Source organism: Benincasa hispida, chromosome 5, assembly GCF_009727055.1.
Source record: "Benincasa hispida cultivar B227 chromosome 5, ASM972705v1, whole genome shotgun sequence".
NCBI lineage: Eukaryota > Viridiplantae > Streptophyta > Magnoliopsida > Cucurbitales > Cucurbitaceae > Benincasa > Benincasa hispida.
The window spans coordinates 21,429,273-21,449,091 of record NC_052353.1 but is presented as its reverse complement, the minus strand read 5'-3'; the positions used below and the strand labels follow the sequence as shown (position 1 = coordinate 21,449,091).

Genomic DNA, 19,819 nt, shown 5'->3' with positions numbered 1-19,819 from the left:
TAAAAATTAGGGGGAGGTACGTAAATGATATTTTAACATATTTTCGAGTAAAAATTGAAAAAAGAAAATTGAAATATACGGAGTTTTTGAATTTAAAATCCGGAAGAAAAGAAAGGAAAGGGGCGTCATTCGTTCAGATTTCCCCATCAACGGTTCCGCCCAAATCTCAAAATCCCATTCTTCATTTCCTCTCTTCGGCTTCTTCTGCTTCAAATATCCTAATCCTTGGCTACTTCAATGGCGGACTTTGAATCCTCCGCTCCTCAACCTCCCAATTCCAATTACCTTCTCTCACTTCCCCCGTCTCCATCTCTCGATCCTCCTCCTCCTCCAATTCGCCCCTTTTTCCCTTTTCCCAAGAGACCTGCCATTCGAGTCACTTCCGAATTCGACAGTGAATCCTCCATTTTCTTCCACAAGGTCTCATGCAAGCTCCTCGACAACCTCGCCAAGATCAAGCTCTCCTTCCAGAACAATAACAAGGGCCAAATCACCGATTCCCAGTTGCAATTCCGTTCCAAGTATCTCTCCATTCACTATGATCCTGACGAACACAATGCTCTCCTCCGTTCTTTCATCGATGTTGGCCCTAAGTTGCAATTCCGGGCTGCTCATGATATTAAGGTTCTTTCCCCTGCTTTTTCTAGGTTTCAATTAGTTTTGTTTGTGTTTTTCTTGGTGCCCAACCATCTATTTCAAGCAAATATGACTACATGTCTGAGAAATAGTCAATTTAGAATGTAAACTGGATTTCTCATTTTTCTTTTGCCGGAGTGTGTGCTATAGAAGCCTAGAACAGGTCTGGTTATGGTTTACTTTTGAAGCTTTTATGTCTCTTGGGATGCTGGATTGTGCCTTAGATGCGATGGTTTATGAGCTTAGATATGTTTTGTTTCAGGCTCAACAAGGAGAGCTTGGTGTGGTTGCTAAAATTGCTGATCCTGGTTACTCCTTGGAATTGTCTTCACCTGTTCCTGCTATTGGAATGGTGAGTTTTAGTGAATTGGGAATCTTAATCCTGAGTGACACTGCAAATGTTTATATGGACTGTACTATATTACTTTGCTTTTGCCGAATGGTTTTGGTATTTTGTCACTGGGAACCTTTTATTGGGCTGTTAAAATTGACTATACTTTGACCAATATTGATATTCTTTAGCCAAGAGCAACTTTTAAGTTTCCCATGGGTGAAGTTTCTTTGGAAGAAAGAGAAGAGGAGGAAGTGAACCGGGGAATGTCAATAAATGGTGTTCTTAAAGGGCAATTTCTGAATGGCACCTGTGCTGCTCACTATAAAGATGAAGAATTGGAACTGAGATACAGCTACAAGGTTAGAATATAATATCAGTTAAAAAGTACTTTTGGTCCCTAAATTTTCAAGAAAGTAACAAATTAGTTGGACTCATGGACTAAATTGTTACTTCTATAAAAGTTTAGAGACAAAAAATGATTTTAAAATATCAAAGTTATTGTTGCCTTGTATCTTGGACTTACTATGACCAAAAAGATGCAAGCATGGCTTGTTCTGAATTGCTTGCTGTTCTTTTACTCTCGACAATGTTTAGCGAGCCTCTGAACTCATTGCAGGATGAGGCACTTTCGTTTATTCCAAAAGTTTCTTGGCCTTCAAATGCATTGTCATTTGCATTCAAGCGTCGGTTTGGTCCTTCTGATAAATTGAGGTTAGGTTTCGAACTCTGTAAAGGGTGTTTGATGGCTAATTCTTTTTGTTCATTGTAGTCCATTTAAGATATAGCTTAAAACCTTTGTCCCAAATCTATAATTTCGCAATCGACTTTGTCAGCTATTGGTATGATTTGGATTCTAACGACTGGAGTGCGGTGTACAAGCACACATATGGGAAAGATTTGAAACTTAAAGCTGGTTATGATACAAAGGAGCGACTCAGCTGGGCTTCTCTGTGGGTAAGTTGTTTCAGCTATTATGTAATTTTCTGAAAGAATACTAATGGTCACACTATCAAACAAATCTAGTTGAAGGGATATAACATAAAAAATAGGTTAGATAACACTATTGATCCTTAAACTATAATAAAAGTGATCATTGAATTCTGATTTGTAACGATTTAACCCTTGGACTTTTAAATTTGTAACAATTTAGTCTCTAAACTTTAGTATATACTTCAAATTTGTAATAATAGTCTCTAACTTAAAAGATTTCATCAAATTAGATGTCAATTTTTATTAATTTATGATGTAGATTTTGTATTTTATTATATTAAGTTTCTAATTAGGCTATCGGTTTATTTATGGAGGAATTCTCATTAAAACTTAACACTAATTTGTACCATAGGGCCTATCGTTACAAATTTTAAAGTACAAGAACTAGGATCTCGTTTGACAACCATTTGGTTTTGGTTTTTAGTTAGAAAATTAAGTCTATAAACACCTCTCTCACCTCTAAATTTCTTGCTTTCTTATCTACTTTTTACCCATGTTTTAAAAAACGAAGCCAAAATTTGAAAACTAAAAAAAGTAGTTTTTGAAAATTTGTTTTTGTTTTTTGAATTTGGCTAAGAGTTTCACTCTTATACTCAAGAAAAGATACTAACCCTTGTAAGAAAATATGAGTAAATAAGTTAATTTTCAAAAATCAGAACCAAAAAATGAAATGGTTATCAAATAAGGTCTAAATTATTAAATATTAAAAGTTCAAGGACTAAACTGTAACAAAACTGAAAATACAAGGATTAAATCGTTACAAACTAACATTCAAGGACTAGATTGTTACTTTTACGAACGTTTAACAACTAAAACTGAATTTTCACCTAAAAAATAATAGTATAATAGTTATCAAACAAGGTTTTGAGCTAAGCTAGTAGTTGAGGCAATCACAAACCATGACTTTCAGGTGGGAGATGAAGGCGGGAAAGCAAAAACAGCTCCAATGAAGATGAAAGTACAATTCATGTTACAAGTTCCACAAGATGACATTAGGTCTGCAGCTCTATTGTTCAGGGTCAAAAAGAGATGGGATATATGATTCAGAGGTTCTTCATTTCTCCATAATCATTGGTTCATCTAAATGTTAGCTTTCTTTTAGATGCATGTTAAAGTTTGAAATGTTTGCTGTAAACATCTGTGGGATGATGGTGCTATTAATGAAGTTTCTCTTTTGTAGACAGCAGAAAGAAAAAGGAAAAAGAAAAAAAAAGAAAAGAAAAGAATTTAGTAAAGCTAATTTAAGAAAAGAAAAGTTTCATTTTCATAAATCCGCCAATGGGTATTAGATTGTATATTAATATTTAGCTACATCTCTTACATGATGTAATTAATTCGATCTCATATTATATTATCCAATTCATTGAGTTGAACGATTACGCATTGGCTTGATAAATGTGTTTTTAAAATTTATTTACAGACTTTGTCATTATTTGTATTTTCATTGGATTCAAATTTTGAATTTGAAAAATATAGATTTATATATAGAAAATACTTTAATAAATATAATATCTATAACAAAAATTCAATTAATTTTCATTTATGTTTAATTAAAATGTGTGATATAATATTTGATCGTACAATGTTTTAAACAGATGAGCTTATAAATTAATTATTAAAAATTTATATTCAACCTGGTGTGATTTATAAATATATTATAACACATTTTGAATTATTGTTTAAACTACAATTGAAATTACTACCAAACACAAATCTAAAAGCATGATTATGATTGTATCTCTTGTTTTCAAAATTTGGTTTTAGATTGTCAACCAATCAAGTTTTTGTTTCAATTCAATTTTTATTTTTCCGTAATCTTAATTTACTTGAGGATTTGAATTGGTCAATGATTTGGGCTTGAAACTATACTATTAGATTTAGAACATGTTTGGATGTGATTCTAAATGATTAAGGTCACTTTTAATAATTTTAAAATAACTATGAAACATAATTTTAATCATTCAAAACAAATTTTGATGATATAATATTTACATTTAAAAGTGAAATTAAACATATTATAAACATATTTTGGAAAGATTTTAACAATTTCAAAAGCACTATTGAACATGCATTTACATGTCGGAACATGTTTGAGTTGGGAGCTCTCTATATAGTCTCGACTTTAAAGAATTGAAGTGGGAGAAGTTTGAGAGTATAGCTTTCTTTTCTTTAATTTTTTTGAGGAAAGTTTGAGAGGAGGAAGAGGAAGATGAAGAAGACGAGGAGGAGGAGGAGGAGGAGGAGGAAGAGGAGAAGAGGAAGAAGAAGAAGAGGAAGAGAGGAGGAGGAAGAGGAGGAGGAGGAAGAGAGGGGGAAGAGAAGAGGAAGAGGAGGAAGAGGAGGAAGAGGAGGAAGAGGAGGAGGAGGTGATTTGATTTGTATCACAAATTTGATGGAAAGATATTTCAAATTTGGCAAAAACATTTTGATTTCTTAAAAATTTCAAAACTGCCATTTTTAATTTGAAAAAGGTTTCCTGCGTGATTTATTCAACGATTTTCTTTGCCCAATTCTTCTGCGATTTTCTTCTTCACTATTCACAAATGGGTTAACCTTTACAGATTTCGGCCATTTTTTGTGTTTGGAAGATCGATTAGGAGAACGTCTTTTGTAGATTTGAATGGAATAGAATATTTTGTATTACAATAATTAAATTATAAGATACACAACTTTCTTATATAGGAGAAAGACTTAATAAATAAAAGGAAAGATTTTTTTTTGAAAAGATATTCAATTATATAACAAGGAAGGCCCTCAATTCGGGTTCACGGCACAATGACTAACAAAGCTAACCACAAGAACAAAGAGACAAGCCAAAAAACACAGGCCACCACAAACCAAGCAACAACTCTAGAGGGATAAAGCAAAAGAATGCCAAGCAACGAAATAAAAAAACCAACCCCACAAAGAAGGGGCCAAACGAGACGAGAGAGAAAAACATAACCAAACAGGAAAGAAAATTCTAATGAGAATAAAATATAATCATAGATAATTTACAACTAAAATTATCTAATTTACAATTAACACTCCCCCTCAAGCTGATAAATATATCTTCCATTGGTAGCTTGGTAGCCCTTTAGTCAACACATCAACAATTTTTTCCGTATTGGAAGGTATGGAATACGAATGACACAAATTTCAAGTCTCTCCTTTATGAAGTGTTTATCGATTTCAATATACTTTATCCTATCATGTAGAACTGGGTTATGGGCTATAGAGATAGCAACTTTGTTGTCATAACATACACGTATAAGTGCCTTTTGGGATATATTCCATTCTTCAAGTAATCTTTTTATCCATATTCCTTCACATATACCACGAGTTAGAGCTCTAAACTCTACTTTAGCACTACTTCTGGCCACCACATCTTGCTTTTTACTATGCCAAGTGACTAAGTCACCGTCAACAAATGAACAATAGCTTGAACTAGATCTTCCATCTGCAATACTTCCAGCCTAATCGGCATCGATATAAACTTCGACTTGAAAATGGTTATCTTTTAAACAATATGCATTTTCATGGAGTTCCCTTCAAATATCTCAAGATTCTATATGCTGCTTCAAAATGAACTAATTCTAGCGAGTGCATAAATTGACTTACCATACTTACTACAAAAGCAATATTTGAACATGTGTGGGACAAAAAAATGAGTCGTCCTACCAGTCTTCGGTTCCATTCTTATCCTTTACTTCTTCATCTTTCGTAGCTTCTAGTTTTAAATTTGGTTCAATAGGTGTCTTAGCTACCTTACACCCGAGAAAACTTATTTCTCTAAGTAAATCAATAACATATTTTCTTTGTTCCAGGAAGATACCTTTTTTAGATCTTGCAAACTTCAGCGTAGGAAGTACATTAATGTTCCTATGTCCATGATTAAAACACACTTGCAAGTTTTTGTTTAAAGTTGTCAATTTTACTTAGTCATCACCTGTAAGAATAACGTCGTCTACATATAGAATGGATAAGCGCACAATGCTTGTTGAATGCAAAGCTAAGAGGCCTTCTAGGATCCTTATAAACACTCACAAAGAAAGCTAACTTAGACCGAACTTAGAATCTATGATGGTCACTCTTAGATCCTAAGAAAACTCACTCTAAAATTAGCTTGATCAAGACTAATCCAATGAATTGATTTAAACATCAAATCTAAAGCAAGATTTGAAAGAAAAAGACAACACCAAAGGGTTGAATAAACACAAGTTTTTTTACTATGGATAATCTAAGTTTTGAAGAGAATTACAAGCCACTTTATAGGCCAAATGGTCATAGATAGACAAAGAAACTCAAAAGTCATTCAAATACAATTAATTGCAAATTATAGAAAATAAAACCTATAAACTTGAAACTTAATTGCATACTAAATTATAAGTCAAAATGAAAAATTAGAAATGTAGAAAGTCTTCAAATTGTCTTAAATATCTACTCTAGGAAGCGGCAAAGTAGATGTGCACATTTGATAAGGTTTGACATCACATTTTCCCATGCAGTGCACACTTGACAACATTTTCTTCATAAAATCTGCACACTTTTTTTGACCATTGTGTCATATTCCAAACTATAGGACTTTTTCCATGCCATCTTCATGTCATAATCTTCTTGACTCATTGAACTAACATTATATAAAACTTTGGTCTCAAAATTATTTATCGTTTCTTGTGAATTTTCTACTTTTTGAAGATGTAGTGTGAATGCCTCTTGAATCTTCTTTTCTTTGCTTCTTGTAATTAGTTCTTTAGGTAGATGCAATGATTCAATGGTTAAATTCACATCAAGAATCAAAATAGGAATTTTGTTATTTGCAAATTGCTTATAAAAAATGGTATGATCAGCTTGACTTTGAAGGAACCCAAAACTTATAACTACTTTCCCAAATGTCCAAACCATGCTTTAGAAGAATGTTTGAGTCCGTATAGAGGCTTCTTTAGTTGACATATTTTGTTCTTTCCAACGTCAATTTCAAATCCTGGTGGTAAGCTCATAAATCCTGATGGTAAGCCTATACTTTCCTTTTCTTACATAGAGCTAGTGAAGGCGTTGATAGCACCTAAAATGTGCTATTTTGCTCAGCTTAAACCAAAATCTTTATGCTATTTAATGTGTTTAATTGCTTATTTTATACATAGGATATTCAAGAGGTGGAGTCAAGTGGTAGAAAAATGGAGCTAAAATTGATCAATTTGGAGGCCCAAAGAAGCAATTAGGTCAAATGGAGGTAGAAAAAAAGACAAAAATGGCCCAGGCGAGAGCGTTGTAACCCCATCTGACTCCACTTGATAGGTCTTAAAAGAGCTATGTAAGTATGTTAATTCCCTCAATTATACTTTAGTTCTTTGCTTAAATTGTCTATTTTATAGGTACCTTTCATTCCCGACACAAATGGAGTTATTTCAAAGAATTTGGAGCTAAATCGAGCTAAACTACACTAAAAATTCACTTTAGAAGTAGAACCATGACAAATTACCATATTGCCCCTCAAAAGGAACAAATCAACAAGCTTCAACAATACTTGGAGCATCGCAACACTCTTCACACAACTAAACCTGACGCTAGCTCAACGTTGAAGGACAGAATGCACCAATTTGCTACAAAGTAGGGTAGTGTTGCAATGCTTCACCCAGAGTCGCAACGCTCTGAAGATTGACGGAATCGTCCGAGCGCGTGCGCGTGCCTTATGCAACCTAGCGTCAAGACCTTGACCCAACTGTTCTTGGCTTTTCTTACGATTTAGCATTGCAATGCTATCATCGCACGCTACACCCGTAGATTTAAACTATTCTTTCATTTTCAGCAGAGAGGGAAGAACGAAAAAAATTCACATTTGTTGATAGAGAGAGCCTTAGACCAAAATTAAAGAAATTCCATGATTTCGTTCTTGTATTGAGAGATTTCTTACAATTTCACAGTCTTCTTTGTGAAATTATTCATGGATTACATCAATTGTTCAAGGATTTCTTTCAAGACTTCTCAATTCTATGGCTAGGTAATTGTATTTCTTGGGAAATGTTAATTCTAGGTTTACATTCTTGAGTTATTTTGTATATTTTCTTGAACTTTCTACATTCTTGAATGTTCTTGGTCTGAATTTGAATAGAAATTAATGGAGGATAATTGACGCTTTGATTTTATTGATTTCTTGAATGTAATTCTTGCTTGGCACTATTGCATAATGGTGAGATAGGTTATAAAAATTAAGTTTTGATGTGTTAATTAGGATTTTTTTCAAATTTAACTCTTGAATCTCTTAATTTAGAACATTCATTCAACCATTCTTAAAATTTACTCTAATGTGTTTCTTGAATGTCATAATCATGATAACCCTCGTCTTTAAAGCAATCTAAGAAAAGAACACGATAAATGCTATATGGAAGTGTTTTTTACTTGGATTAGGGCTAATTGATATGATTCATGCTAATTAGCTATATGGGTCTTTAAGGGTCTTTTCTTATTGGATTATGGGATGTTGAGTTTTCAAGTAATTGTTCAAGAACAATGATAGGGTTAAACCAAGTAACAAGATTTCCCAAGAATCTTTTTCTATCAATTCTCATCTAAAAAAAATAAAATAGTAAGATTGAATTACATATTGCTTTCATCTTCATTCTAGTTAGTTCTTAGTTTCTTTACAAACAAATCCCCTCTCCCCAAATTGCTATCTTTTTTAATTGAAAGGTTATTTTTGGCCAATTAATAAAGGTTCCCTTGGGATTGACCTCCTACTTCCACTTTAACTACATATTAGTTTTATTAGTTGTTTAAGCATTATAGATTTCTTTTGCTTGGGTAAGATAGAATTGAAGACACCTATTTTGTACTAAACAAATTGATGTCATTGCTGAGGAACCGTGCAATTGGCCTTTTAGAATAATTGAATTTCTTTTAAGAAGAAAAAATAACAAAAACATAAAAGAAATAAAAACAAAAATAGTTAGTTTGATTATACTTTCCTTTTGTGCTTTGTGATTTTGTTGTAAATATTGACCATGAGGAGAGGAGACTACGAAAGGAAAGAATAAGAAGAGAAGAAGGAGAATTTGAAGAATCGAGTCAAGAAGAAGAACCAACACAAATAAACACTATGGCTGAAGCAAGAGAGCAAACGTTAAGAGAGCTTGCTGAACTGGATTACACTCAACAATTGTTATGTATAATATATCCGGAGACTACGATACCTTTTGAATTGAAACTTGGTTTAGTTCATCTTTTACCTACTTTTTGAGGTAAACGTTAAGAAAAGAAATATATAGAATAAAGCAATTAGTAGGAGAGTCCCTATATGAGTATTGGGAGAGGTATAAGTAATTTTTTGCTTCCTTTGCCTCATCAAATTTCTAACCCCAATACCTTATTCAGTATTTCTATGATTATTTCCATCTGAGAGGAGCAATATTGATGCCGCTGCCAGTGTAGCTCTAGCTGACAAAACATCCATTAAAGCTAGTGAGCTAATCAACCATGACAGAGAATTCACAGAATTTTGGATCATAGGACTCTCGAATACGATGTTGTTCAGGCTAAAGAGGTTAGTGAGTTGAGAACTCAAGTATCTAATCTAGTTTCCCTTTTTACTCAGGTCGCTCAAGGAGGACTCCCTCAAATTAAAACATGTAGAGCGTATGGTGTGGTTGGACATGCTTTCGAAGCTTGCCCACAAGATAAACCTCAAGTGAATGCAATAGGAGGTTTCCAAAGGAAGTACGACCCTAACGGGTAAACATACCAAGGGTGGTGAGATCATCCCAATTTCAAATGGGGATCTCAAGGGCAATATGAGAACCAAAATCAATCTTCTTCAAGGTCCTCAGGTATGTCTCTCGAGGATGTAGTGAAATCCCTTGCTGACCACTCTTTGAAATTTCAATAGGAACTCCACAATTTGCAAAAAGACAACTTCAACAAGAAACCAAACAACTTCAACAAGACACCAAATCCTTTCAACAAGAGACTAGAGAAGGCTTCTCAAACTTGGGCACACAAATTACACAACTTGCAATTGTGGTAAGCAAGCTTAAGAGTAAATCCTTTGGAAAGCTCCCCACACAACCATAGCATGCAAATGTAAGCGCAATCACTCTCAGAAGTGGTAAAGAAATCTCCTCCTCCTCTCAAGATGCAAATTCGGTTCAATCCCTTCCCAATAAGCAAGAAAAGGTAATGAAAGAACACGAGAGCAAGGTAAGTTAACCAAAGGGGATTCCTATTTTTCTCGAGGTATGTGATTACTCTCCTTCTAAAGTAGTGTCATATGTGCCTAAGGCACCATTCCCTAGTAGATTAGCAAGACCTAAGGTAGAAGATACTAACCTAGAGCTTGTTGAGATGTTAAAAATGGTACAAATCAACATCCCTTTGCTTAATGCTATACAACAAACAACTAGGTATGCTAAATTTTTAAAAGATGTATGTGTTAAGAAAAGAAAAGAGAAGGAAGAGAAGAGAATAACTGTTAGCAAGAATATTTCTGCTTTGTTAAAAAAGGATATGCCCAAATAAGTAGAGATCCAAGAATGTTCACTTTGCCATGCAAAATAGGAGATAGAATTACTACTCATACTATACTAGATTTAGATGCTTCAATAAATGTTATACCTTTTTCATGTTTAGACCTTAAATTGAATTGCCTACGAAAAAATGGATGTTTGCGTACAACTAGCCGATAGGTCATACATACTACCTCTAGGCATAGTAGAGGATGTCTTGTTGAGAGTTGGTGAATTAATCTTTCCAGTCGATTTTTATATTTTGAAAATCGATGAACCATACTCTACTTTTTTGTCTAATATTTTACTTGGTAGTCCCTTCATGAAAACAATAAAAACTAGAATCGATGTAGATAAGGGGTCTTTATCAGTAGAATTTGATGGAGAGGTAAAGTCTTTCAACATTTATGATGCCATGAAATTTCCAGAGGAGTATTTGTCTATTTGTTCCATAAATACATGCGACATGTTTGATGAATTGTTGTTTTCTATTGATGAAAATTAGGATTGTTTGGTTGCCCCCTCCTTTGATCTTGATGATGATAACTCTTAGATTGACTCTTTGTTTACTTCTAATAATTTTGATTTGAATGATAATTCTTCTCATAATGATATTGTGGAATCTCAGGTATAAAGGATGAGCTTAAGGCTCTTCCTTCTCACCTCAAGTATGTTTTCCTAGGAGAAGAAAAAGCTTTTCTTGTGATCATATCTAGAGAACTCACATCTTCTTAAGAATGCTCACTAGTAGAAACATTGAAGGACCACAAGAAAGCAATTGGTTGGAGTTTGGAAGATATCAAAGGGATAAACCCTTACCTTTGCATGCACAGAATCATTCTAGAGGATGGAGCCAAGGCAATCATTCAACCTCAAAGAAGACTAAATCCAACCATGAAAGAAATTGTTCACGAGGAATTTCTCAAGCTACTTGAAGCTAGAATAATATACTCGGTCCCAGATAGCCAATGAGTAAGTCCGATACATGTGATACCAAAGAAAATCGGATTGACCATTGTAAAAATTGAAAAAGGTGAGATGATTCTAATGAGAGAGAAAAATGATTGGAGAATGTGTATAGATTTCAGAAGACTCAACGAGGTAGCAAAAAAAAAGATCACTTTCCTATACATTTTATTGACCAAATGGTTGAACAGCTAGCTGGGAAGCCATATTTTTGTTTTCTTGATGGTTTATCTAGATTTTATCAAATACCAATAGCATAGGAAGATCAAGAAAAGACTATTTTTACATGCACTTATGGTAAATTAGGAGAATTCCATTTGGATATGTAATGCCTCAGATGGATGAATGATGAGCATTTTCTCCGACTACGTAGAAAAGTACATAGAAATTTTCATGGATGACTTCACTGTGTATGGTAATTCTTTTAAAGATTGTTTGCAGAATTTAAGTTTGATTTTGAAAAGATGCATTGAAGCAAATTTAGTTTTGAATTATGAAAAATGTCATTTCAAGGCTTCTCATAGAATTGTTTTAGGACACCTTTTATCTTCTAAAGGCATAGAAGTTGATAAAACAAAAATAATTGTCATTGCTAACCTTCCCTATCCTAAAAACATTAAGGAAGTACGCTATTTTCTTGGTAGTGCAGGATTCTACAGGAGGTTCATTAAAGACTTTTCAAAAATTGCACTTCCTTTGTCAAACCTACATAAAAAAGATGCCACATTTGATTTCAATAAGGAATGCAAAGAAGCCGTTGACACACTCAAAGAGACGTTGACATCAACTTCAATCCTTCAACCATCTCGATGGGACTTGCCATTTGAGATCATGTGCGACACTAGCAACCTAGTAGTAAGGGTGGTATTAGGACAAAGAGTTGACAAGAAGTGCCATGTGATCTCTTTCGCATCTAGAACACTCAATTCATCTTGGATCAATTATTTAACGACAGAAAAAGAATTTCGTTCAATTATTTTTGCATTAGATAAATTTAGATCTTACATTCTTGATTTTGCATTAATTGTTTACACTGACCACGTTGCTCTTAGGTATCTCATGACGAAAAAAGAATCCAAGCTCAGACTTGTAAGATGGATCCTTCTTTTGCAAGAGTTCAACTTGACTATCAAAGACAAAAAAGGATCTGAGAATTCAGTGGTCGACCATCTAAGTCGAATCATGCAAGAAGAAGAGTTAATTCCAATTAGAGAAGACTTTCCTGATGAACACATTTTCAAGGTTGCTTTCCTACCGTGGTACGCCGACATGGTTAGTTACCTTGTGATTGGTAAGTTTTCCTTTACATGTCTTCATCTAGAAGGTCTAAACTAAAAAGTGACTCTAAATACTTTGTATAAGATCCTTCTTATCTATGAAAATTTTGTTTAGATCAAATCATTAGGAGAAACGAAGAATTTGAGTCCGTTTTGTCGTTTTGTCAGGAGCATGCATGTGGAGGTCATTTTAGTCCTAAACGAACTGCTAGAAAAGTTTTACATTCAGGACTATTTTGGAATTCTCTTTTTGCTGATTCGTATTCATAGCAAGTCTGGTGAAATGTGTAAAAAACTTGGATCTTTGTAAAAAAGAAATGAAATGCCTCTCAATTCCATTCTTGTTTGTGAAATATTTGACGTGTGGGGCTTAGATTTCATGGGTCCATTTCCTTCTTCATTTGGTTATACATTTTGCTTTGAGTAGACCATATTTCCAAATGGGTTGAGGCAATCCCCACTAGAACAAATGATTCTTTTATTGTTTCAAATTTTCTAAAAAATAATATCTTTTCTAGATTTGAAATTCCTAGGGTCATCATAAGCAACCAAGGAACACATTTTTGCAATAGGACCATAGAGACATTATTGAGGAAATACGGAGTTCACCGCCGTGTTGCAACCTCTATCATCCTCAAACAAATGGCCAAGCGAAAATTTCCAATAGAGAAGTTTTTATATTTTAGAAAAGACTATAAATTTGAAAAGAAAAAATTGGAGTCCTAAACTTAATGATGTGCTTTGGGCTTATAGAACCACTTTTAAGACGCCCATAGGAACAACCCTGTACAGAACAGTATATGGAAAGACATGCCATCTTCCACTAGAGGTTGAACATAAAGCGTTATGGGCGGTAAAACAATGTAATTTGAATGTAACCCAAGCCAGAAAGGGAAGACTCCTAGAGTTACAACAATTAGGAGAATTAAAACAAGATGCTTATGAAAATAAAAAAAAATTTATAAAGAGAAAACCAAAATTTTTCATGACAAAGGCTTAAGAAGAAAGGACTTCAAAATTGGAAAATAAGTTTTACTTTACAATTCTAGATTACAATTGATGCCTGAAAAACTCAAGTCCAAATAGCTAGGTCATTTTGAAATTACTAATGTTTTCTCTTATGACGTAGTTGAAATAAAAGTCTTGAAACAGGAAAAATCTTCAAGGTGAACGGGCACATACTCAAAATCTACAATGAAGGATATGTAAACCAAGTCCAATTGGACTTGTGTTTGACTAATCTCCCATACATGTGACACCCCTCTTCACTAATGTTAAGCAAACGACATTGAAAATTTGTAAAGATAGGACAATTGATTATTTTTCTTTTCTTTGTAGGTTATCAATAGGAAAAAAAAAAAAAAAAAGCTCTCAGAAAAACAAAACAAAAGCAAGGAATTCTACCTCAAGCAAATAAATGATCAATCACAAAAACCAGGGAAGTTTCTCTCTACATCCTTTACCTCTTGTTTCTTGAACTCATGCTTATTCTAAACATTGAGGACAATGTTCCATCTTTAAGTTAGGGGTGGGAAACATTGCATGTTTTTTGTATTCTTTTTAGGATTCTTTGATTAGCTTTAAAAACGAGCCTTATTGAAAATATTTGCACATATGCATGTCTGAACCCTTGAGCATCTGAGCTCGGATTAATAGATTGTTGATTAGTTAGATTGATTATATAGATTTTGTGACTCTGATCTGACATATCTGAATAAATTTGAAACTCTGATTCATCTTGATAGCGTAATTTTGATTCTTTGAAAAACATGACTATCAAATTCTTTATGCTCCAAAAGACCATTTTTCCTTGAATGCAATAAGTTCATGAATGGTTGAATGCATAGAAACACATAATAAAAGAATCTCATTCACCTCGTTTTATGCATCTTTTGATTTACACAATCTCTCAATTCTCATCAATGAAACTTTAATGATGCACTTTTTCAAGTAAAGATACAAACAAAATTTTAGTTCTCTTAAAATTTTCTAACAAAATTTTGAAACTCATTTTTCAAAGAAAAATTTTCCCCTTTTAATCATAAAAAAGTAAAATACTTAGCTTTTTAGATTTATTTAGAATCTTAAACTTTTAGAAACGTCATATCTACTTAATTTTCTTTGTTGCCTCAATAGGACAACATTTGGTCTAGGAACAACCATCTTGTTAGAGTAGCAAATCTAGACAAAGAGGAATTAATAGGGCCTTCTAAAAAAAATTGCTAGCATATAGAAAAAACATATAGAAAAAAAAAATAAAGCAAATTTGCAGAATTAACATAACAAAATTAACATAACTATCACTAACGTGTGTGTGTGTGCATGGATAGAGGTGAAAAGAGTTACCTCATCGTATCTAGTTAGGGCCCGCGAGAAAAGAACGATAAACTCCCGGTGGTGTGAATGTAAAAGTTATCCTTGTAAAAGAAATGCCAATTTCATTTTATATGTGTGAGTTTAAAAAGGCACCCTTGTATTAGAATTGCCTCTCTCTAATGCAAGTTAGGTATATCTTAAACCGATAACCGGGCCGGTGTAGGGCGAAGAGGAATTGAGAGTTGGATGTCTCCTTTCTTTAAGTAAGGACCATTTGAATGATGCACTCTTTCAAGTAAAGATATAAACAAAATTTTAGTCCTCTTAAAATTTTCTAACAAAATTTTGAAACTCATTTTTCAAAAGAAATTTTAGTCCTTTCTTTAAGTTAAGTTTAGGCCTTTAAGTAAACTAAAACTTAATAGTCTTTTCTTTTATGACTTTGAAGAAAAAGACTTTTTCTTTTCAAAATAAGCTTCAACCTTTTATTAGAAAAACTTTAAATTTCTAAATGCTTGCTTATATCCTTACTTCCTTGATTGTTGAGAAAAAAGATGAGAATCAATTCATTGTGTAAGACAATTAAATGTATAGACCATTTGAATGTCTGGATGAAAATGTGCCAACTTGAATAAATCAATTTGAATAAATAAATGAAACTTTGAATAAACAATAAAACAAGTCATATTTCCTTATTTGTATGTAAACTTCAAATTTCTACTTGCTCGGGACGATCAAGAGCTAAATTGGTGGTATTTGATAGGTCTTAAAAGAGCTATGTTTTGTATGTTATTTCCCATAATTATACTTCAATTCTTTGCTTAAATTGTCTATTTTATACCAATACCATTCCCGATACAAAAGGAGTTATTTTCAAGAATTTGGAGCTAAATCAAGCTAAACTATACCAAAGAATCACTTTGGAAGAAGAACCATGACAAATTATCACATTGCCCCTCAAAAAGAACAAATCAACAAGCTTCAGCAATACTTGGAACATCGTAACGCTCATCACACAACTATGCCTGACGCTAGCTCAACGCTTAAGGACAGAGTGCACCCATTTGCTGCAAAATAAGGCAGTGTCGTAACACCCAGAGTCGCAACGGTCCGGAGATTAACGGAATCGTTCGCGTGCGCGCGTGCACCTTGCGCAACCCAGCGTCAAGACCCTAACCTAATGCTTTTTGGTTTTTTTTTTTTTTTTTATGATTTAGCATTGCAACACTATCAATAGCGTCGGGACGAACTGTTATTTCATTTTCAGCAGAGAAAGGAGAACGAGAAAAATTCACATTTGTTGATAGAGAGGGTCTTAAACCAAAATTAGAGAAATTCCACAAATTTGTTCTTGTATTGAGAGAATTTTTACAATTTCACAAGTCTTCTTTGTGAAATTATTCATGGATTGCATCAATTGTTCAAGGATTTCTTTCAAGACTTCCCAATTCTATGGCTATGTAATTGTATTTCTTAGGAAATCTTAATTTTAAGTTTAAATTCTTGAGTTCTTTTGTATATTTTCTTGAACTTTCTACATTCTTGAATGGTCTTGGGCTGAATTTGAATAGAAATTTGATTTCTTGAATGTAATTCTTGCTTGGCATTATTGCATAATAGTGAGATAGGTTACAAAAAATTAAGTTTTCTTGTGTTAATTAGGACTTTTTTAGAATTAACTCTTGAATTTCTTAATTTAGAACATTCAATCAACTATTCTTGAAATTTACTCTAATGTGTTTTTTGAATGTCATAATCATGATAACCCCTGTCTTTAAATCAATCTAAGAAAAGAACATGATAAATGCTATATGGAAGTATTTTTTACTTGGATTAAGGCTAATTAATTTGATTCATGTTAAGGAAATTAGACATGAAGATTTCCATGGGCAGCGGAATGATCGTTCCAAATTCCATTCGAAATCGAACACTAACAATTACATTAAAGAAACGGAAACTAATAGGTTATGCACAATACGAAATCATGTTTTTCAATAAGATTAAGGGATAATATATACATACCTTTGAAGACTCATCTTCAAACTTCCTCGATCATGAACGCTCGTTCAATCTTCAAGAACGCAACACACAAATGATCAAACACGGCGATTGCAACACAACACGATCAATCAACAAACACGAACTCAATGATCTCCAAGATCACGAACCCAACGAACGGCCTCCAAAAACCTCGACTAGTCAAGTTGAGTAAGACACCACCACAATGGCTACCTTGGTATAATCGGTGTGAGAATTCAAAAGTGTGGACTCTATGTAGACTTGGTTAGAGGAAGAGACTAGAGGAGTAACAATCGCATAAACGATTGAGCAAGTGGGAGATGACAAGAGTTTATCGTATAGATGAATGCTCAATCGTATAGAAAATGCTCCGCGATTGTATAGCAAATGCTTCGCGATCGTTTAGCTACGACCACCTGAGTAAACTATCGTGTAGTATCACTCCACAATTGTGTAATCTCTCTTTCAGCTATCGTTTAGTGAATTCATTCACTTGACAGCAAAACCGTGAGTCTTTTCGAGAACGGAAAATCTCTCTAATCTTCTAAATTTAGGAAAATATTTTTCCTTTTATCTCACAGTTACCATGAAACCACCGATAACCTCCCACTCAATTGGTTATTAGAGAAAAAGATATAATTATCTGATAATTAATATTATTATAAATATATATGATAACCAACTTACCATATTATATTTATAACCTATAGTTTTAATATTTCATCTCATGAAACATATAAACCATAGTTCTTTTTCTTTTTCATGGTACTTAATGTAAATCTCATTTACATTAATCCTCCACTTGATACTCATACATCACACCGATCATATCATATATAATCGAATTTTCTCTTGTCAATTTGAACATTTCAAATCAACACCAAGAACTGATTCTCGACTTGAATCCATTGAGCTACCAAGGAGACCTTATGGACCTGTAGCTTGAAGCTCCAACGGTACATGAATAACTGACTAAACTCTTTAGTCACAGGATCCACCATCCGTTAACTGCTAGACACTCCACTAAAGACCGGCAGTTGCACTCTCTATAGATGTATCTTGTGTCCATATCAACCAATCAACAATGCGATAACCTTTCATAGATCGCTTGTAAATACAGTTGGGCCAATAACCGTTATGCCCTTGTAGTTACCTCTAACTCCTTAAGTACCCCTGATCCCTCTAATGAACATAAGTTATAATCCTACTATGACTGAGTCCTCTCTTCCAAAGAGAAGTTGTGCCCACTATGTTCAAGACCCAGAATCAGCCCTTAAGGGAGCAATCTATTTACTTACCTCTGCTTCGGGGAAGGAGTGAATTCCATCTTGTATAACTGAATTTCCAGCTCCCAAATCAGAAAAATTCCCAAAAAGGTAGGCATGTTGAGTTGGCAATTTGGCCACTCTCACCCATACTAATCAAAGGACTGCTCTTAAAGGCAGGAGTTCCCAAAACACTCAGGATTAAGGTTATGTCACCTATGGTCGTTTAGGTGAGATGTAAGTCTCAAGTATCAATGGCATTATATAAAGAGACTATTCATCTCGTGGTCTAGTCTTATACAAACTCTTTGTATAGAGCACCCCCACTCGCATGTCTCCACATGAATGATCAGGGTCTAATCTACAGTAGTTCACAACACTTGTAAACCTCTACAAAGCAGGCCGTATCCGTAGTGTCACTAGGATCAGATATCCCTCATTAATCCTTATACTACAGACCTTTTTAGATTATCACTTAAGGCGTGATCCATTTATATATCTCATATACATGCTTAAGTTTACATACAATAACCATGGAGCTTTGTTTATTAGATATGAGTAATTGCCAAATAAAATAACTCTTATTTTATTCATAACAATGTGTACAGTTTACAAACTATGAAACTCTGGGAGAATTAGGACACCAATCCCAACAATCTTCTACTTTTTCTAATACCTCGGGAGACTAATGCACAATACATGAAAAATTACAAGTACAATTTACAATAATCTAGGGCATACACTATACCCTAGTATCATCTCCCACTTTCCCTAGACAAGATGCCGCATGTCCCGTAGACCCAGATACTCTCTAGATGACCCTTAAACACTTTAATCGTGAGAGCCTTTGTAAAGGGATCAGCAACGTTGTGCTCCAACATGATCTTCGTGACTATCACATCATCGCGATGCACAATCTCCCTGATCAAGTGATATTTCCATTTATATGCTTGCCTTTACAATGACTCTGAGGTTCCATTGAATTTTCCACAGCCCCGCTGTTATCACAAAAAAGAATGATAAGCAAATCCATATTTGGAACAACTTCCAAATCTGTAAGGAATTTCCTCAGCCAAACAGCCTTCTTAGCTGCTTCACAAGTGGTTATGTATTCGGCTTCCACTGTGGAGTCTGCGATGCATCCTTGCTTGATACTTCGCCACACTACAACCCCTCCATTTAGAGTGAACACTGACCCCGATGTCGATTTACGAGAATATCTATTGGTCTAAAAGTTAGAGTCTGTGTATCTTGTAAGGATCAAATCCTTATCTCCAAACATGAGCATATAGTCCCTCGTTCTCTAAAGATACTTGAGGATCGTCTTGATCACTGTCCAGTGATCTAATCCTGGATTGGACTAATAACGACTGACAATCCCTACTGCATAGCAAATGTTGGGTCCGGTACACAACATTGTATACATTAAGCTTTCAACAGCTGAAGCATCGGGAATCCGTCTCATCTTCTCAACCTCTTGAGCTTCCTTGACTCTATAACCTTTTCCAGTAAAAGGTCGTTTGGTCATCTTGCCTTCGA

At 34.1% G+C, this 19,819-nt stretch overlaps 1 protein-coding gene across 1 annotated transcript; it reads left to right on the top strand.

Moving 5' to 3' along the window:
- The first annotated feature begins 109 nt into the window (after window positions 1-109).
- On the top strand, window positions 110-3,316 carry LOC120077476 (outer envelope pore protein 37, chloroplastic). The gene is made up of 6 exons (XM_039031359.1): window positions 110-624; window positions 899-988; window positions 1,159-1,329; window positions 1,587-1,681; window positions 1,804-1,924; window positions 2,871-3,316. Exons 1-6 carry the CDS (start codon window positions 238-240, stop codon window positions 3,000-3,002), a joined length of 996 nt encoding a protein of 331 aa, XP_038887287.1. The 5' UTR covers window positions 110-237; the 3' UTR covers window positions 3,003-3,316.
- Window positions 3,317-19,819: the final 16,503 nt, after the last annotated feature.